The following is a 21,684-nucleotide window of genomic DNA, read 5'->3' as shown; positions in this document are numbered from 1 at the left end:
CTCAGATGTGATCATAGAATCACAGAATGGTTGGGTTGGAAGGGAACCCAAGGATCATCAGACTCCAACCCCCTGCCACAGGCAGGGACACCAAGCTCCCATTTCACAGCAGCCCAGGCTGCCCAGGGCCCCATCCAACCTGGTCTTGAACACCTCCAGGGATGGACAGGGCATATATATGCTAAGCAGGAACAGCTCAGGTCCAAGTCAGCACTAAGTCACAGGAGCAATGAGACCAAATGTTATCTACAGACAGGTTTTATTATGCAAGTTAACACTGATGGTGTCACTGACACAAATAAGGGCACTTGAGTGGTGCAGCTATCCTGGCAAGGACAATAGAAAGAGTCCGCGCTGCTCAGGGCCTTCTCCAAAGCTTAACCTCAAATTCACCAAAATAAAAAACCCACAAAATAATGGAATTTTAACATCCCAAACCTTCACCAGCTCTGGCTGCGGGTTAACCTGTGATTTCAGTTTTCTTGAAAACCCTCCCTGGCCATGGGAGCATGTTAGTTTGGAGGAAAATTCCATCTCCAACTTCCCTTATCCCCTTCTTCTCCCCCCTCCCCCATATTTCTTCTTATTAGCACTGCTGTTGAACGCTTAAACCCATGTCTTTGTTTTAATTAAACAGTAAGAAAAGCTGGGAGGGAAGAGTCTCCTCCCAGCCTGGGAAGCCCCCAGATGGGGAGAAAAGAAAGATTTATAAGGGGAAAAGCCTGCCAGAGGGAGCCCTGCCACACAAAGACAAACTAGCTTTGAGTAAAACCAACCTGAGCTTGCACATAACCCAGGTCACAGCTAAAAACACATCAAGCAGATCAGTAACTTGCACATCAGTTCTTCCTTCTGACTACTTGCAGAACCAAACTTCTTCCCAAATACTCCAGTTCAGAGGTGGCAAGTGAGAGAGCTTCACAGCCAGTAAAGTGCTTCCCGAAGTTCAGCACAGCCAGATGAAGCATTCAGGAGAGGTGAAGGTAAAATTTGGGCACTTCCTCCTCGAGGCTCAGATTAGGAAGATGATGTCATCAGACACCATGATCTGGTTGTCATCTTGCATGTGGGCCAACGCCAACTTCACTTCGGCGAGCGAGAAGGGCTCAGGGTTGTCACGGTTGATGGACTCCATCACGCTCTTCAGGCCCACAGACTGAGCGTGGGAAGACTTGAAGACTTCCAGCAAGGCGGCCTTGAAGGCTTTCAACCTGCGTGAGAAGTCATCTCCATCAAAGACCAACACCAGCAGCTTCCCCTCCCTTGCTAACTAACCACATCCCAGCCCAGGACCAGCTCCAGCACCGCCAAGCACAACACCTGCAGTCCAGCAGACGTGAACACCTGCTGCCCAAAATACAGCCCTATATGGAGCTCTATGGGGTCATAAAGGAACTGTTATGGGGTCACTATGGAGCTCTTAAAAGGTCATAATAGATCAGTTACAAGGAACCTGAGGAGCTTTATGGGGTCACAGTGGAACTGCCAAGGGGTAACAATGAAACAGTTCAGGGATTACTAAGCAGCTCTGATGGGGTCATAATGGCACTGTTCTGGGGTCACCAAGGAGCTCTGACAGGCCACTTTAGAGCTCTATGGGGTCACTTCAGAGCTCTACGGGGTCACTATGGGGCTCTTATGGTCACAATGGAGCCATTAAGGAGTAACAATGGAGCAGTTACAGGATCATAATGGAACTTTAACGGGGTCACAATGGACCTCCATGGGGTCACAATGGAACTTTAACAGGGTCACTAAGGAGCTGAATGGGGTCACTATGGAAATCTTATGGCCATAAGAGAACTGTTATGGGGAAACAATGGAACTTCTATGGGATCACTATGGAGCTCCATGGGGTCATAATGGAACAGTTATGGGGTCCCTATGAACTTCTATGGAGTCATAATGAAACCGTAATGGGTTTAAAAAGGAACTTTTATGGTGTCACTATGAAGCTCTTTTGCCATCATGAGGAAACTTTAGTGGGGTCACCATGGACCTCTGTGGGGTCACGACAGAGCTACATGGGGACACTATGGAACTGCATGGGGTGTTTATGGAACTGTTCTGAGGGCCCTAAGAAGCTCCATGGGGTCACAAGGGGACTATTATGGGGTCACCAGGCAGCTCTATGGAACTGTTTTCGGTTTACTAGACAGCTCTAGGGGGTCACTATGGAAGTCCATGGGGTCATAATGGAACTGTTCTGAGGGCCCTAAGAAGCTCCATAGAATCACAAGGGAACTGTGATGGGGTCACAATGGAACAGCTCCGGGATCAGGATTTGGGGCTCCATGGGCTCATAACGGAACTGTTCTGGGGCCACCATGGAGCTCGACGGGGTCACCATGGAGCTGCTATGTGCTCATCATGCTCCTGTTATAGGGGCACTCTGCACCTCCATGGAGTCTCCAAACAATTACTATGAGGTGACTAAGAAGCTCAGAGGGGTCAGGATGCAACTGTCTTGGGGGCACTGTGCAGCTGTATGGTGGCACTATGGAGATCTTATGGTGTCATACTGGGGCTCCAACGGGGTCAAGATAAAGTTCCATGGGGTCAGGATGGAACTGGTATGGGGCCATATGGAGCTCGATGGCGTCACTATGGAGCTCTTATGGTCAGAATGGAGCTGTTCTGGGCTAAGAAGAGAACATGAATGGGGTCACCATGGAGCTCTATATGGTCATGAAGTAGCTGTTAAGGGGTAACAGTGGAACTTTGATGGGGTCACTACGGAGCTTTATGGGGTCACTATGGTACTCTGTGGGCTCACAATACATCTACTATGTGGAACCTATGGAGCTCAATGGGGTCACAAGGGAACTGTTATGGGGTCACTCTGCAGCTCTATTGTGTCACTCTGCAGCTCTAAGGCGTCACTATGGAACTCTTATGGTCCTAAGGGAACTGTAACGGGGTAACAAGGGAACTTCTATGGGATCACCATGGAGCTCCATGGGGTCATAGTAGAACTTTCCACTATGGAGCTCTTTGAGGTCGTAACAGATCTGTTATGTGGAACCCAAGGAGCTCCATGGGGTCACAAGGGAACTATTATGGGCTCACTAGGCAGCTTATGGGGTAACTGTGGATCTCCATGGGGTTTCTATGGAACTCTTCCGAAGTCCCTAAGAAACTCTATGGGGTCACAAGGGAATTGTTATGGGTCAAAATGCAACAGCTCAGGGATTACCATGGAGCTCCATGGGGTCATAATGGAACAGTTCTCAGGTCCCTAAGAAGCTCCAGGGGGTCACAAGGGAACTATTATAGGGTCGCCAGGCAGCTCTATGGAACTGCTTTCGGGTTACTAGACAGCTCTAGGGGGTCACTATGGAACTCCATGGGGTCATAATGGAACAGTTCTCGGGACCCTAAGAAGCTCCAAGGGGTCACAAGGGAACTGTTATGGGGTCACTCTGCAGCTCTATTGTGTCACTCTGCAGCTTTTGGTCCTAAGGGAACTGTAACGGGGTAACAAGGGAACTTTTATGGGATCACCATGGAGCTCCATGGGGTCATAGTGGAACTTTCATGGGGTCACCATGGAGCTCTTTGAGGTCGTAACAGATCTGTTCTGTGGAACCTAAGGAGCTCCATGGGGTCACAAGGGAACTATTGTGGGCTCACTAGGCATCTTATGGGGTAACTCTGGATCTCCATGGGGTGCCTATGGAACTCTTCCAAAGTCCCTAAGAAACTCTATGGGGTCACAAGGGAATTGTTACGGGGTCAAAATGCAACAGCTCAGGGATTACTATGGAGCTCCAGGGGGTCACAATGGAACTATTACGGGGTCACCAGGCAGCTCTATGGGGTCACTACGCAACTCCATGCGGTCATAATGGAACTGTTCTGAGGGCCCTAAGAAGCTCCTTGGGGTCACAAGGGAACTATTATGATGTCACCAGGCAGCTCTATAGGGTCAATATGGAACTCCATGGGGTCATAATGGAACTGTTCTGAGGGCCCTAAGAAGCTCCAGGGGGTCACATGGGAACTATTATGGGGTCACCAGGCAGCTCTATGGGGTCACTATGGAACTCCATGGGGTCATAATGGAACTGTTCTCAGGTCCCTAAGAAGCTCCATGGGGTCACAAGGGAACTATTATGGGGTCACCAGGCAGCTCTAGGGGGTCAATATGGAACTCCATGGGGTCATAATGGAACCGTTCTCAGGTCCCTAAGAAGCTCCATGGGGTCACAAGGGAACTATTATGGGGTCACCAGGCAGCTCTATGGAACTGTTTTCGGGTTACTAGACAGCTCTAGGGGGTCACGACGGAACTCCATGGGGTCATAATGGAACAGTTCTCGGGACCCTAAGAAGCACCAGGGGGTCACAAGGGAACTATTATGGGGTCACCAGGCAGCTCTAGGGGGTCACTATGGAACTCCATGGGGTGTCTATGGAACTGTACTGAGGGCCCTAAGAAGCTCCAAGGGGTCACAAGGGAACTATTATGGGGTCACCAGGCAGCTCTGTGGGGTCACTACGCAACTCCATGGGATGTCTATGGAACTGTTCTGAGGGCCCTAAGAAGCTCCATAGAATCACAAGGGAACTGTGATGGGGTCACAATGGAACAGCTCCGGGATCAGGATTTGGGGCTCCATGGGCTCATAACGGAACTGTTCTGGGGCCACCATGGAGCTCGACGGGGTCACCATGGAGCTGCTATGTGCTCATCATGCTCCTGTTATAGGGGCACTCTGCACCTCCATGGAGTCTCCAAACAATTACTATGAGGTGACTAAGAAGCTCAGTGGGGGCAGGATGCAACTGTCTTGGGGGCACTCTGCAGCTGTATGGTGGCACTATGGAGCTCTTATGGTGTTATACTGGGGCTCCAATGGGGTGAGGATGGAACTGGTGTGGGGCCATATGGAGCTCGATGGCGTCACTATGGAGCTCTTATGGTCAGAATGGAGCTGTTCTGGGCTAAGAAGAGAACATGAATGGGGTCACCATGGAGCTCCGTGGGGTCACTATGGAGCTCTATATGGTCATGAAGTAGCTGTTAAGGGGTAACAGTGGAACTTTGATGGGGTCACTATGGAGCTTTATGGGGTCACTATGGTACTCTGTGGGCTCATAATACATCTACTATGTGGAACCTACGGAGCTCAAAGGGGTCACTCTGCAGCTCTGTTGTGTCACTCTGCAGCTCTTATGGTCCTAAGGGAACTGTAACGGGGTAACAAGGGAACTTTTATGGGATCACCATGGAGCTCCATGGGGTCATAGTGGAACTTTCATGGGGTCACCATGGAGCTCTTTGAGGTCGTAATACATCTGTTCTGTGGAACCTAAGGAGCTCCATGGGGTCACAAGGGAACTATTATGGGCTCACTAGGCAGCTTATGGGGTAACTCTGGATCTCCATGGGGTGCCTATGGAACTCTTCCAAAGTCCCTAAGAAACTCTATGGGGTCACAAGGGAATTGTTACGGGGTCAAAATGCAACAGCTCAGGGATTACTATGGAGCTCCAGGGGGTCACAATGGAACTATTACGGGGTCACCAGGCAGCTCTATGGGGTCACTACGCAACTCCATGCGGTCATAACGGAACTGTTCTGAGGGCCCTAAGAAGCTCCTTGGGGTCACAAGGGAACTATTATGATGTCACCAGGCAGCTCTATAGGGTCAATATGGAACTCCATGGGGTCATAATGGAACTGTTCTGAGGGCCCTAAGAAGCTCCAGGGGGTCACAAGGGAACTATTATGGGGTCACCAGGCAGCTCTATAGGGTCACTATGGAACTCCATGGGGTCATAATGGAGCTGTTCTCAGGTCCCTAAGAAGCTCCATGGGGTCACAAGGGAACTATTATGGGGTCACCAGGCAGCTCTATGGAACTGTTTTCGGGTTACTAGACAGCTCTAGGGGGTCACGACGGAACTCCATGGGGTCATAATGGAACTGTTCTTGGGACCCTAAGAAGCTCCAAGGGGTCACAAGGGAACTATTATGGGGTCACCAGGCAGCTCTGTGGGGTCACTACGCAACTCCATGGGGTGTCTATGGAACTGTTCTGAGGGCCCTAAGAAGCTCCATAGAATCACAAGGGAACTGTGATGGGGTCACAATGGAACAGCTCCGGGATCAGGATTTGGGGCTCCATGGGCTCATAACGGAACTGTTCTGGGGCCACCATGGAGCTCGACGGGGTCACCATGGAGCTGCTATGTGCTCATCATGCTCCTGTTATAGGGGCACTCTGCACCTCCATGGAGTCTCCAAACAATTACTATGAGGTGACTAAGAAGCTCAGTGGGGGCAGGATGCAACTGTCTTGGGGGCACTCTGCAGCTGTATGGTGGCACTATGGAGCTCTTATGGTGTTATACTGGGGCTCCAATGGGGTGAGGATGGAACTGGTGTGGGGCCATATGGAGCTCGATGGCGTCACTATGGAGCTCTTATGGTCAGAATGGAGCTGTTCTGGGCTAAGTAGAGAACATGAATGGGGTCACTATGGAGCTTTATGGGGTCACTATGGTACTCTGTGGGCTCATAATACATCTACTATGTGGAACCTACGGAGCTCAAAGGGGTCACTCTGCAGCTCTGTTGTGTCACTCTGCAGCTCTTATGGTCCTAAGGGAACTGTAACGGGGTAACAAGGGAACTTTTATGGGATCACCATGGAGCTCCATGGGGTCATAGTGGAACTTTCATGGGGTCACCATGGAGCTCTTTGAGGTCGTAATACATCTGTTCTGTGGAACCTAAGGAGCTCCATGGGGTCACAAGGGAACTATTATGGGCTCACTAGGCATCTTATGGGGTAACTCTGGATCTCCATGGGGTGCCTATGGAACTCTTCCAAAGTCCCTAAGAAACTCTATGGGGTCACAAGGGAATTGTTACGGGGTCAAAATGCAACAGCTCAGGGATTACTATGGAGCTCCAGGGGGTCACAATGGAACTATTACGGGGTCACCAGGCAGCTCTATGGGGTCACTACGCAACTCCATGCGGTCATAATGGAACTGTTCTGAGGGCCCTAAGAAGCTCCTTGGGGTCACAAGGGAACTATTATGATGTCACCAGGCAGCTCTATGGGGTCAATATGGAACTCCATGGGGTCATAATGGAACAGTTCTCAGGTCCCTAAGAAGCTCCAGGGGGTCACAAGGGAACTATTATGGGGTCACCAGGCAGCTCTATAGGGTCACTATGGAACTCCATGGGGTCATAATGGAGCTGTTCTCAGGTCCCTAAGAAGCTCCATGGGGTCACAAGGGAACTATTCTGAGGTCACCAGGCAGCTCTATGGAACTGTTTTCGGGTCACTAAGAAGCTCTATAGGGTCACTATGGAACTCCATGGGGTCATAATGGAACAGTTCTTGGGTCCCTAAGAAGCTCCAGGGGGTCACAAGGGAACTATTATGGGGTCACCAGGCAGCTCTATGGAACTGTTTTCGGGTTACTAGACAGCTCTAGGGGGTCTCTATGGAACTCCATGGGGTCATAATGGAACTGTTCTCGGGACCCTAAGAAGCTCCATGGGGTCACAAGGGAACTATTATGGGGTCACCAGGCAGCACTATGGGGTCACTACGGAACTCCATGGGGTCATAATGGAACTGTTCTGAGGGCCCTAAGAAGCTCCGTGGGGTCACAAGGGAACTGTGATAGGGTCACTAGGCAGCTCTATAGGGTCACTATGGAACTCCATGGGGTCATAATGGAACTGTTCTCGGGACCCTAAGAAGCTCCAGGGGCTTGCAAGGGAACTATTATGGGGTCACCAGGCAGCTCTATGGGGTCACTACGGAACTCTTATGGTCCTAAGGGAACTGTAACGGGGTAACAAGGGAACTTTTATGGGATCACCATGGAGCTCCATGGGGTCATAGTGGAACTTTCATGGGGTCACTATGGAGCTCTTTGAGGTCGTAACAGACCTGTTATGTGGAACCTAAGGAGCTCCATGGGGTCACAAGGGAACTATTATGGGGTCACCAGGCAGCTTATGGGGTAACTATGGATCTCCATGGGGTGTCTATGAAACTGTTCTGAAGTCCTTATGAAACTCCATTGGGTCACAAGGGAACTATTATGGGGTCAAAATGCAACAGCTCAGGGATTACTATGGAGCTCCATGGGGTCATAATGGAACTGCTTTCGGGTCACTAGGCAGCTCTATGGGGTCACTATTGAACTCCATGGGGTGTCTATGGAACTGTCCTCAGGTCCCTAAGAAGCTTCACGGGGTCACAACGCAACTGTGATAATGTCACAATAGAACAGCTCAGGGATCAGGATTTGGGGCTCCATGGGGTCATAACTGAACTGTTCCAGTGTCACCAGGGAACTCTATGGGGTCTCTATGGAGCCCTAGGGCAACAGTATGGAGCTCTAATGTGTCATAATGGAACTGCTATGGGGTCACTCTGCAGCTCTATTGTGTCACTATGGAACACTTATGGTCCTAAGGGAACTGTAACGGGGTAACAAGGGAACTTTTATGGGATCACCATGGAGCTCCATGGGGTCATAGTGGAACTTTCATGGGGTCACTATGGAGCTCTTTGAGGTCGTAACAGATCTGTTCTGTGGAACCTAAGGAGCTCCGTGGGGTCACAAGGGAACTATTATTGGCTCACTAGGAAGCTTATAGGGTAACTGTGGATCTCCATGGGGTGTCTACGGAACTATTCCGAAGTCCCTAAGAAACTCTATGGGGTCACGAGGGAATAGTTATGGGGTCAAAATGCAACAGCTCAGGGATTACTATGGAGCTCCATGGGGTGTCTATGGAACTGTCCTCAGGTCCCTAAGAAGCTCCATGGGGTCACAAGGGAACTGTTTTGGGGTCACAATGCAACAGCTCAGGGAGTACTATGGAGCTCCATGGGGTCATAATGGAACTGTTTTCGGGTCACTAGGCAGCTCTTATGGTCCTAAGGGAACTGTAATGGGATAACAAGGGAACTTTTATGGGATCACCATGGAGCTCCATGGGGTCATAGTGGAACTTTCATGGGGTCACTATGGAGCTTTTTGAGGTCGCAATAGATCTGTTACGTGGAACCTACGGAGCTCTATGGAGTCACAAGGGAACCATTATGGGCTCACTAGGAAGCTCTATGGAGTCACTACGGATCTCCATGGGGTGCCTATGGAACTCTTCCAAAGTCCCTAAGAAACTCTATGGGGTCACAAGGGAATTGTTATGGGGTCAAAATGCAACAGCTCAGGGATTACTATGGAGCTCTATGGGGTCATAATAGAACTTTTGTGGGCTCAATATCGAGTTCTTATGGTCATAATGGCGCTATTTTGTTGTAACCATGGAACTTTTATGGGGTCACTATGGAACGCTTAAGCGGTCATAATTCAACTATGAACGTACCATCATGGATCTCTATAGTCATTATAAAATGTTATGGGGTCATAAAGTAAATGTTATAGGGTCACTATGGAGCTCTATGGGGTCCGTAAGGAGTTCTTACTGGATCACTATTGAGCTCTATGGGTCACTATGGAGCAGGGAAGGACAAACATCCTCCTGCTGCTTTTCCAGCCCCCACTCACCGTGGGTCGGACAACTCTGGCTTCTTTGCTTCCCCAGTAGTCGAGGCTTCAGGTGTCTTGGGAGTATGTGCCTGGACTGGAAGAGGAACAGAAGTTGCTTCAGCCTGCTTCCTCAAAGAGCCAGGGAGCACACACAAAAGCAGGTGGCCTGTTTGGATGGCATGGGTGATGCCGAATTATTAGGTGATGCCAGTGAAACCCCTGACTCACCCTCTGGCATCTCCTGCTCAGTGTCACTGAAGTCATAGGGGTCGTAGGATTCCTCCTCGCCTTCTGTGCGTGCCTTCTTCCTCCTGTGTGGGGGAAGAAGAGGTCAGCTCTGATCCACCAAAGAATAGACCTCAGGAGACATCCCCAGGGCTCCTGAAAGTATCTGGCCAATAGAAGGCAGGGCAGCTGCAGCTTGTGGGTAAGCCCAGAGCTCATCCACCACCACTTGGCCACAAAACCTGAAATTTGGGAGCCTAGAGGCTCCAGCATTACCAGTGTTGTCCAGGAGAACCACTGGATTTAACACAAGGACCTCCCCAAGGCCTGCCATGACTACCTTTGCTTCCTGCCCTCCTTCTCAGGCTGCGTCTCCTCCTCCTCCTTCTCCGTCTCTGAGTCATCCTCCACCTGCTTTTTGCGCTTCTTCTCCTTTTCCAGCACCTGCACAAGACATTGCATTCAAGGCCAGGCTGGATGTGGCTCTGGGCAGCCTGGTCTGGTGGTTGATGACCCTGCACATAGCAGGGGTTTGAAATTAGATGACCTTTGAAGTCCTTTTCAACCCAGCCCATTCTATGATTCTATGAAGACCAGCAAGCAGGACTTGGCCTGATTTCAAGACAGGCAGGTGCCCCACCTCTTTGCCCCCTCCCAGAGCACCACTCCTGTTGGCTCCCAAAGCAAACCTGTCCACTGCACACAACCCATCCCCCCCCAGCTTCATCCACACACACCTGCTGTGAGCTGAGGGGCTCAGCAACCTCCTGCAACACCTCTTATTCTGCACTGCCAAAGCTTCCCAGTGATACTTTAGTGCCTCAACAGTGCCTGATCTTTTCAATGGAACCTTTGGGACCCCACCTCCTTTCCCCCACCTTTTTGAAGTAGGCAAACTGCACCAGCTCCAAAGCTGCCTCTGCATCCTGCAGATCAATAGTCTTGTTCATCCTGGCCTTAGCATGGGCCGTGGAGAGGCGGATCAATGTCTCCAGGGTACGGGCTGTGACTGGGGAGGTCTGCAAAGGAGAAAGATGGTGGTGAGACACTGCAGCCCATGAGACCGTGCTGGACCCCCACTGTAGCATCACATCAGCATCTGGTTCACCCCACTTTGCTGCAACACCAAGAGCTCACATCCACAGCTCCTTTCCAACCTCAACCACTCTGATTGAGGGAGGAAAGCACCTGTAATGTTAAAGAGGAGCGTACGCCTCAGTTTTCCTCCTGGTGTGATTAGAGAGAAGATGGAGCTCACCCTGGCAATGTCCGAGTTCATCTGGTTCTGGCTGCGCAGGCGTGAGTATTCCTCTGCTATGTAATCTGCCGATTCCTGGGTCAAGACAGGCTTGATCATTTTTGCCACGTGGATGTACTTCCTCATGAACTCCATGCTGACGATCTTCTCCCTGCAGGGGATGCACACATGCCCATGTCCTTGAGGGGAGCACAGGGGACAAGCAGAGGGCACGTGCAGGCTGCACTCAGGGAGAGTGCTACTCTTAGGGGCATCCAGAATTGTGCTCCAGATATTCTCCCACCTGCCTGGCATTTGAGAACAGTGTACCCAAAGCAGGCTCCCTTTGCATCCCACTTACACACCTCGCTGTGGACAATCTACAGCATCACTGTCGCCAGCAATGAGCCAGCACCCTGATGCTCCAGCCGAATCCAGAGCATTTTAGCATCAGCTCATCACCGTGGAAACCCCCAGAGAGTTACATGGCACAAGGGACAGGAGACTCACCTGCGGCGGTTGGGCCCATGCAGGAGCTCATCGTGTTTCTCATACACTTGGAGCTCCTGTTCCTCCTCCTGTGCAAAATCAGGGTCATCCGTAGCCAGGATCTCCACGGCGCTGCCCAGGGGCATGGCTGGAGAGGGGAAGGTTGCCAAGAACAGGATTTTAGCTTCTCACAGCCACCTACTGGCAGCACTCAGCAAAGCCATGGACAACTGAACCCAAAGAGCCGCTAACAAGTGACAACCTGGGAAGTCTGGAGTTGTGTCACAGTGCAAGGAGCCCACCCCTATCTACTTCCCCATCACCCCAACCACAGCTGCCCAGGACAGATGGGCACCAGCTACAGAGGAGAGATGGATGCTCTATGCTTTACAGTTCAGCAGCGTTCAAGGTCCCACTGAGGACAAGGAAATCATAGAACGGCCTGGGTTGAAAAGAACCATAACAATCATCTAGTTTCAACCCCCCCTTGCCCTGAGGTCCAGGCCAGGGGCTTTACCCTTCTTGCTCCAAGGGAAAGGAAAGCAACTACAGCCAAAGAAAACCTGTAATTCCTGAGCTTTCTAGACAGCCAGAGGAGCTCACCATCCCCATCCTGCTCATTGGGGTTGCGGTAGCGATGCATTCGCAGGACGTGATCCGAGATCTCCCTGTCCTGCTCAGAGTCCATCTGGTCCAGCATGATGAAGAGCAGGTCAAAACGGGAGAGCAAGGAGTCCTGCAGGCCAATGTTCTCCATGGGTGTCTTGTATTGGTCGTACTACAAGAGGTTGAAGAAAGGGATTACAAGAGATTCTCATGGGTCACTGCTGGTTGCTAGGGAAGGTGGAACCTCTCAAGCTAGGCCTTCAAGGAAATGCACAAACAGCTGAACACCAAAGACACCGTGCTAAGCACAGCCTGCTGAAGGAATAAATGCTATTTTATGCCCCATCCCTGGGAGTGTTCAAGGCCACGTTGGACAGGACACACACAGCCTTCACCATATCCACAAGCAGCAGCAGCAGTAGCCAAGCAAACCAAGTTCTTCCCGCACCTCAGTTCCACTAAGAATCAAATCTAGGAGATCCTTTGGATTTTATCATTTCCAAGGACAGCTCCTAGCAGGCCTCCACATAGAAGGGAGCAGCAAACCCTAGCACTCACCCGGCCATAGACGGGGTTGGCAGCTGCCAGGACGCTGCAGCGGGAGTTGAGGCGAGCGTGGATGCCGGCCTTGGCGATGGTGACACGGCCCTGCTCCATCACCTCGTGGATGGCCGTGCGGTCGATGTCAGACATCTTGTCAAACTCATCGATGCACACCACACCCCTGTCAGCCAACACCATGGCCCCCGCTTCCAGACGCCGTTCACCTGAGAGGAGAGGGTGAAGAAAAGAAGGTCAGTGATGTTCAACGGCTCCGAGTATCTCCTGCTGGCTCCTTCCACTGCAGCAGCATCCCTGGGAGGAGGATCATCGCCCTCAGTCTCAGGGATGCCCACTTTGGGAGGAAGTTTTTCCCCCAGAGGGTGGTGAGGCACTGGAACAGGTTGCCCAAGCAGGCTGTGGATGCCCCATCCCTGCAGGCATTCAAGGCCAGGCTGGATGTGGCTCTGGGCAGCCTGGGCTGCTGGTTAGCGACCCCGCACACAGCAGGGGGTTGGAACTGGATGATCCTTTTCAACCCAGGGCACTCTATGATTCTATGACAAACAGTCCTGAACCTTGCAGAGTCCACCCCAGGGATTAACTACCGTCCCTCCATCAACTCCCACTGGGAACCAGCACATCCCTTACCGGTTTCTTGGTCGGTGGTGACAGCAGCAGTCAAGCCAACACCAGAGGAGCCCCTGCCAGTAGTGCCAATGGCACGGGGAGCAGTGCTCAGCACATAGCGCAGCAGCTGGGATTTGGCCACAGAAGGGTCTCCTGAAAGAGAGAAGATTTAGCAAACAGCGTCAGCAGGGAAATGAATACAAGTGACTAAGAATTGGGTTTGTTCAGCTTTCAGAAAAGGGGAATGGATCGTGTTCTCCATCGACCTGATGGCAAGAAGACGGAGCCGGGGTTTTGTATGATGACAGGAGAAGAGGCAACGTGGAAATTCCATTTGAACAGCCTCATCTCACTCCCACAGCCCAGCCTCAGCTGCCTCTGTCCTTGGAGATGACAAAATCCCACCTATCAGCAAGATGTTGATGTCTCCTCGGATGCGGCTCCCGTTCTCCAGGACCTTCTCCACCCCTCCAAGCAGCATGCACAGAAGGGCCTTCTTGATGAACTCGTGCCCGTGGATGCTGGGTGCCAGGGATCTGGCCAGCTGGTCAAAGATATCCTAAGGCAGAAGAAGCAAAGCACAGCCTGTGAGTGGCCCGAAGAACAAGGAGCAATTCTTCACAAGCCCATTTCAGCACCAAAAAAGGAACTTACTCCTATCACAGAACTACACTAATAAAGATTATTTAGATGGGAAAAGATAGTTGGAATATTCAACGCGGCTCTGATGTCCTAGACCACCTCACAAGCACTGGGAGCAACAAAGCCCACAAGAACAAAGGTCTGAACACAGGACCAGAGTGGGGCAGACCCCCATCCCCCTCCCCCAGCATTTTGCTTTATTTCTTTTCAGAAATCCAGGCTGTCATCTAATTCTGTTCTTAGGTTTGAGGAGGAAAAGTAGAATTTTGCAGCAGAGCTTTTCTGACAACCAGCGAGCAGTTGGGGCACACACAGCCCAGCCTGAGCTCCATTTCAACAGCTGTGCACAACAGCAGAGCCATCAAGAAACTCTGCTACAGCTACATATGTGTAATAAATATATAGGTATATACACACACATCACAGAAATTGACAAAAACTATGTAGAAAATGCAGAGGAAGCAAGTGGAAAATCATGGAAGGTGAGCTTAGAAATAAGACCTACGTAAATACCTTAGAGCGACTCCTGCTGAACCTCTTGATCTTGGCCACATCAGTAGCAGAGTAGAGAGGCCGAGCATCTTTGCTCATCTGCTTGATATGGCAGGCAATGAGGATAGTCCTGGAAAAGTGACACAGCCATGATCATGTCTGTGAAGCCTACAGAACCTTCAGGGTCACCGTAACAGCAGGAATTCATAGAATCGTGGGACGTTTTGGGTTGGAAGCGACCTTTAAGATCATCCAGTCCCAACCTCCTGCTATAGGCAGACACTCCCTCCAGACCAGGTTGTTCACAGCCCCATCCAGCCTGCCCTATATCTCATCTTCCAGAATGGGACCCTGCTAAAAAGGAGTGGCAGGGCTGATGCTGTCCTTCAAGCCAACAGAAGGCTCACCTGAATGTCCCTGACGTGTAACCTCCTTTCTTTCCTGGCAGGCAGCGATACGTCCCGACCACCTGGATGCGATCTCCAGGCTTCACTTTGTCCACCAGGTCATCATCCAGAATGACATCCACTGAGCGTGGCAGCTGCCCTGCTGGTGCCTTCTCAGGCATCTCCTGGATGGAGATGGTCTGATGGTCCTTGTAGACTGAGAGGCCAAACTCTGTCTCCAGGGGGTTATTCTCCTCATCCTGAAGGAGGAAGGCAAAGCGATAGAGAAATTAGCAGCAATGGGAAGAAAGCATCACACGGCACACACAAGAGTGCTGCAAAGGATTGCTTTACCAGGACTTCCAGATCCTGGGGTTCATCAGCAATACAGCTCCCCACGGGTGCTGTCAGCACCCAGCACTGCTACATTAGAGCTCTCCAAAAACCGCAGGCAGGCCGTGCAGAAGAATGCATGTGCAGCACAGACACAGCTCAGGTTCAGCCTTCCTCCATTCCCAAGCACGGGGCAATCCCTGCACACAAGGGTCCATGCACCCTCCAGGGCAGCACCCACGGGATGCTAGAATGGTTTGGGTTGGAAGAAACCCTAAAAACAACCTAGTTTCAATTCCCTTGCCACATACAAGCATGCCAACCACCAGCTGATCAGGCTGATCTGTGAGCCAGCACGTTCTCCTCAGAGGAACCTGCAGATGTTCCCTATATGAGGCTGCTTCACCTCACCTTTGTAGGGTAGACAGAGCTGGAAGGGAAAGCATCCAGGGATGTCAAATCTGTGTATCGGCGCTCAATAGTCTTCTTGGTGGCTGGGCAATAATGGACACTCCGGACAACCTTAGGACGAATCAGAGAGCCTGGGTTTGGAAGAAAGAAGAGTTAGGGGCAGAAAAGGCCTGCCTATTTGTCACCATGAAACACCAAAGAGATATCCACTACTTGTGCAGGACACAAGTGCTGGCAACCAGAGTGGCAAGAGAAGGCACCGGGGAGACCTCATTCTGGCCTTCCAGGATTGGAAGGGAGCGTATAAACAGGAGGGGGAACAGCTGTTTGTGAGGGTGGATGGTGATGGGACAAGGGGAATGGTTTTAAAGTGAGACAGGGGAGGTTGAGGTTGGATATGAGGAGGAAGTTTTTCACCCAGAGGGTGGTGAGGCACTGGAACAAGTTGCCCAAGGAGGCTGTGGATGCCCCATCCCTGCAGGCATTCAAGGCCAGACTGGATGTGGCTCTGGGCAGCCTGGGCTGCTGGTTGGTGACCCTGTACACAGCAGGGGGTTTGGAACCGGATGAGCATTGTGGACCATTGCAACCCAGGCCATTCCATGATTCTGTGATATAAGGTCTGCAGAGTTCCCAAAATTCCAATCTTTTGCCAAGTCCCCTGTTACCCTCATTCCAGTTGTCCTGCCATTGGTCCTGGAGGACTCCTGCTGTACAGAACACCCCGACCCCCTGCTCCTCACCCTGCCCAGCACCCCAACCTGCCCCCAGGCTCACACTTTGTCACGATGCCCTCCACACAAACGATGCAGCTCAGGAAGCAGGCAGTCAGCGTCCGTGGCGAGACGTGCTTGGAACCAAAGCTGCCCTCCAGCCCAATGTAGAAGTCCTCATACTGCTTGGCATAGGTGGCATCAACAGAGGCAACAAAGTCCTTCAGAGCACGTTGAAAGGCAATGAGCTCCTCAAAGGCATTGTTCAAAAGCCTGCAACAGAGGGAGGTGATGGTTGAGAGCTGCACCTTGCTGGCAACCCCTTCTGCCATCCCCACAGGCAGCTCTAAGAAAGCTCTTCCAAATGCTTCCATGTACTCTGAAAGAGTATTGGGAGTATTATTGAAAAAGAATCCCACAGCTCAAAGAAACCAAGAGCCAGATGGTGAACAAGCACAATTATATCTGAAAACCAACGGGAAATTAAGGGTGGAAATAAAGTCTTCGAAAGGGTAGATAGCAGTGGGACAAGGGGAAATGGTTTGAAGTTGAGGGAGGGGTGATTTAAGTTGGATGTCAGGGGGAAGTTCTTTGCTATGCGTGGTGAGGTGCTGGAACAGCTTCCCAGAGAGGCTGTGATGCCCTGTCCATCCCTGGAGGTGTTCAAGGCCAGGTTGGATGGGGCCCCAGGCAGCCTGGGCTGCTATGAAATGTGGAGGTTGGTGGCCCTGCGTGTGGTGGGAGGTTAGAGCTTCATGACCCTTGAGGTCCCTTCCAACCCAACCATTCTGTGATACAACGCTGCAAGCACCCAGTCCAACCCCAGCCGACCCCACCATGCCCACTGTGTCCCTCAGTGCCACATCTCCATGGTTCTGGAACACCTCCATGGATGGATCCCACCACCCTGCCTGGGCTGCTGTGCCACTGCATCACCATTCTTTACGAGAAGCAACTCTTCCCAAAATCCAACCCAAAAAACCTCCCTGTTGAGGCTGTCACTTCTCATCGTGCAAAAAGACCCCAGAACCCTAAAAGCTGAGCCGCCTCACAGCATGCAAACAACCGCAGCTCCCTCTAAGGACTCCAACACCCAGGTTTTGCCAATTGCAAGCACAGAAGGGCTCGATGGCACAGCGGCCCCCAGCTGCCCTGCCACCCCCCCCCCCGGTTCCACTCACCGGCTGGCTCTCTTCTCGTTCCTCCTCCGCAGGTCGTTGATGTTGACCAGCAGGCGGTTCTGGTTGTCGCTGATCATGTCGCGTACTTTGCCGTGATAAACCCCTTGATCTTCCTGCACAGTGACAACACAACCCTCAGTTTCACACAGCCATTTCCTCCCTGGGGAAAAAGCAATCCCAGAGCCACGGGCTCCGGCTGGGGGTTCGGTGGTGAAGCCATGCCCGGCACTGGGTGTTAACAAGAGCAGGACGCAGCCCGCAGAACGCCCCGCTCCTCACCTCATCGTCCAGGAAATCCAGGTAATCCCGCTGAGCTTCTCGCAGCTCCGCGTCGTCCAACCCGCCCGCCGGGGCTGCCATGGTGCCGGGAGGCGGTAGCAAACAGGCGGGTACCGGGATCCCGAATGGATCCTAAGAGACCCCCGGCGGCGACCCCAAACGCCGGCCCCGATCGCAACGATCTCCACACACCTCCTTTGGCGCCAAAACCGAGCGTTTTCCCGCCACCGCGGGGGTGGAGTTCCGCTCCTCATTGGGCGGCGCCGCCTGGAGTCGGCCAATGGGAAGCAAAGGGGAAGTCGCAGGAGTTGACGAGCAGCGGCGGCAGCCAATCGGAGCGGAGGAGGCGGAGGGGTGGCGCGAAGGGCAGCGCTCCCCGTAAGGGCTGGGGGCGGGGATGTGGAATCAGAGCTCCTGTCAGCTGTGGGCGTCAGAGGCGGGATTGGGAACGTTCATTAGTGCATTCAGTTTTAATTTCATCTCACCGTTGGATGTGGGGATAGACCCAGGTTCTAGGTTGTTGCTGCCCCAAAGCACAACGACCGGGTGACTGTTTTCCCTTGTAGCTGCGGTAGCAAAGTGGATCATAGAATCACAGCACGGCCTGGGTTGAAAAGGAGCACAGTGCTCATCCAGTTCCAACCCCCTGCTGTGTGCACGTCACCAACCAGCAGCCCAGGCTGCCCAGAGCCACATCCAGCCTGGCCTTGAATGCCTGCAGGGATGGGGCATCCACAGCCTCCTTGGGCAACCTGGGCATTAAGGATATCTATGACCCTTAATAACTATCCAAACGATGGCTAGAAGTAGAACAATAACGAGAAAGCTGAACAAACTGTGAGTCCCAGCAGGCACCCGAGCGGGGCTGCGTCACCTGATGGCATCCGAGCTAAAACCATTTGTAAATATTCAGCCATGCCAAAGGCTCGGCAGAGGGAGCAGCTCTGAGCTGCAGGAAGCAATCGCTGCCCCTTTTCCCCTTCTCCTTCCATGTATCTGCACCAGATCCCCCTAAAGTGATCGGAAATCCCGTTATTAACTGATGTGGCTGCTTTAGGACCAATCCTCCTAGAGGCGCATACTGCTTCTGCTAGATTCTTTCATGTTGTTTCCAGGCTGGATGTGGCTCTGGGCAGCCTGCTCTGCTGGTTGGCGACCCTGCATGCAGCAGGGGGTTGGAACTGGATGAGCACTGTGGGCCTTTGCAAACTATTCAGGCCATTCTATGATGTTATGAATTTCATTGCAGGTGACAGAGTGGGGACAGCGGAGAGGAGTGACAAAAAGCCCCCAGCCTCACTCACCAGATCTTAGCGAGGAGAACGCAGATGGCCATCCCATAAACTGGGAAGGAAGTGGTAATGTGTCAGTCCAAAGGGAGTCCCAGCCCTCGGCAGTGATGCAGGGTTCCTCCTGCTGAAAACACAGAGCTAACTGCGAACAAAGGGCAGCACGGTAATAAGAGTTAGGGCTAAAAATATCCGCCTGTTGTTATTCATGAGTCTGCCCTATAGCAACTGCCTCAGCCCAGCCACCGCCGTGTGAATAATTCATTAAAACGGGCAGGGAAGGCCAAGGGATGGAGGCTGCAGCAGAGGCAGCTCTCCCTGTCGTAGATCCAGAAACTCCAGATTTACAATGGATAACAATAAACCGGAATCAGGCACCTCAGTGCATGAGCAAAGGCTGCAGAGCTCACAGGGAAATGAATGAAAGCCCAGAAAAATCACGGGTGGGTGTAGAAATAATATCCAGGCAGGCAGTTTTGTGACATCTCATGTGCTCAGGGATTCCGAGATCCCTGTATGGGAACCCTATGGTCCCTCTAAGACTCGGTGTTTTTCCCTTGTTTTCTTTCAAAACCGATTCTCAAGCCAGAAGTCAATTTTCAAGCTGCTGTCCCTGGAGGGGGGAGGCTCCAAACCACAGCTCCAAACCTGCAGGCAGGGAACCCCGAATTCAGTGCAGTGAAGCAGCAGTCGGAGCTGAACTCCAATCATGGGTTTGGTGCTTGCAAGTGGAGGATCATTCTGAGTCTCATCACAGTGGGGCCAAATATGGGAGACACAATCCAGCACTGGAGGAACCCTTGTCCTAACCCTATTCACATGCCATAGGTGGAGGAATCACAGAATCACAGAATGGCCTGGGTTGCAAAGGCCCACAGTGCTCATCCAGTTCCAACCCCCTGCTGTGTGCATGTCACCAACCAGCAGCCCAGGCTGCCCAGAGCCACATCCAGCCTGGCCTTGAATGCCTGCAGGGATGGGGCATCCACAGCCTCCTTGGGCAACCTGTGCCAGTGCCTCACCACCCTCTGGGGGAAAAACTTCCACCTCAGATCCAACCTCAACCTCTCCTGTCTCACTTTAAAACCATTCCCCCTAGGGAATGTCACCCACTCAAATCTGCATCATCTCAGGTAGTTCTGATCTCATTTTCTACAAGTATTTATTATTTCCACGCGCTCTGTAAATCTTTAAGCTGGCTTTTTTTTTTTTCCTTTTCTCTTTTGTTTATGCCTGGGAAGCAAACCACAGAAAACAACTATCAGTGCATCTTAATGGGATTTCTTTACTTCAGTGCACTGCGAGCTGCTTGTATCTCACCAGGAGAGCATAGCAAGGAAGTAAAAAGTTAAGGCTCTGACCTTCAGTATGTTGGGATGCTTCGTAGCCACCTTCTGCTTCCCAGAGCAGAAAGCCTGGTGTGTGCAAGTGGGTGCAGCTCCGTGTTCACACAGCTGATGAAGTCTTCCTGGGGTCCTGAATTCGATGCTCAGCTCCCCCAGTGCCTCCAGGATGCTGCGGCTGAATTGCTCCCTTCTCCTGTTGTGCAAAAGCAAAGTAGAGCAAAGAATAATAAATACTGCATTTCCAGGGAGGTCAGAATAGCCCAAATATAGATCCCCGGAGCTTTCATGTTGCTATTTCTGTCTGCTCATCTGTTATCATGAGTTCTGGTTGTTACTAAAGGCAGTGACAGCTGCCTCCTTTTATTCCTCATTTTCTTCCCTGCTACAAGCCTGGAAATCACCCATCTGCACACCAAGCACTGTTGTTCTGCACCCACCAGGGATGGGATCCCACTTATTGAGAGTAACCCCAGCCCTCAGCCACAAGACCCAAGCATAGAATCCCAGCATGGCTTGGGTTGCAAAGGAGCTCAATGCTCATCCAGTTCCAACCCCCTGCTGTGTGCAGGTCACCAACCAGCAGCCCAGGCTGCCCAGAGCCACATCCAGCCTGGCCTTGAATGCCTGCAGGGATGGGGCATCCACAGCCTCCTTGGGCAACCTGTGCCAGTGCCTCACCACCCTCTGGGGGAAAAACTTCCTCCTCATATCCAACCTCAACCTCCCCTGTCTCAGTTTAAAACCATTCCCCCTTGTCCTATTGCTATCCACCCTTGTAAACAGCCGTTCCCCCTCCTGTTTGTACACTCAGTCATTGCTTAGAGAAGTGGTTGCCTGGCCTGGGAAGTTGCATGTGTGGCAATGTGAGGAAAGCACATTAGTAATTCTCATCTGACTGTGTATGCATATGACGGTGTATGCTTGCCTCCACGAGGCAGAAAAGCCCTGAGTCCAAAGTTGTGCACTGTGGTCCGTGGTGATAGAAACTGCAGAAGGTGGTAAAATCCACTGTGTTCAGTGCTTCCCTCGGGCTCGTTGGTGACCGAACATCCAGATGGGGAGTCCTCAGTACAGGAGAGACGTGGACCTGTTGGAGAGCATCCAGAGAGGGGCCCCAAAAATGGAACAGCTCTCCTATGAGCACAGGCTGAGAGAGCTGGGGCTGTGCAGCCTGGAGAAGGGAAGGCTGCAGGGAGACCTGAGAGCAGCCTGTCAGTATGTAAAGGAGGGGTGTAAGAAAGAAGGGGACAGACTCTTCAGCAGGGTCTGCTGTGATGGGAAAAGGGGGAACGGTTTCAAACGAAAAGGGCAAGATTGAGACTGGGTATAAGGAAGAAGTTGTTTG

General features: G+C 51.8%; 1 protein-coding gene across 1 annotated transcript; it reads right to left on the bottom strand.

The window, feature by feature from the left end:
• Positions 1–1,012: 1,012 nt before the first annotated feature.
• Positions 1,013–17,785, bottom strand: MCM3 (minichromosome maintenance complex component 3; the record flags this gene model as incomplete). Its single annotated transcript, XM_079532953.1, has 17 exons — positions 1,013–1,211; positions 9,559–9,634; positions 9,769–9,851; positions 10,106–10,209; positions 10,644–10,784; positions 11,024–11,174; positions 11,513–11,639; positions 12,095–12,269; positions 12,656–12,864; positions 13,289–13,420; positions 13,673–13,826; positions 14,423–14,531; positions 14,809–15,047; positions 15,532–15,662; positions 16,309–16,517; positions 17,426–17,538; positions 17,705–17,785. 17 exons carry the CDS (start codon positions 17,783–17,785, stop codon positions 1,013–1,015), a joined length of 2,433 nt encoding a protein of 810 aa, XP_079389079.1.
• Positions 17,786–21,684: the final 3,899 nt, after the last annotated feature.

Source organism: Tetrao urogallus, assembly GCF_951394365.1.
Source record: "Tetrao urogallus genome assembly, chromosome: 2".
Taxonomy (NCBI): domain Eukaryota; kingdom Metazoa; phylum Chordata; class Aves; order Galliformes; family Phasianidae; genus Tetrao; species Tetrao urogallus.
This window is presented reverse-complemented; position numbering and strand designations above follow the sequence as displayed.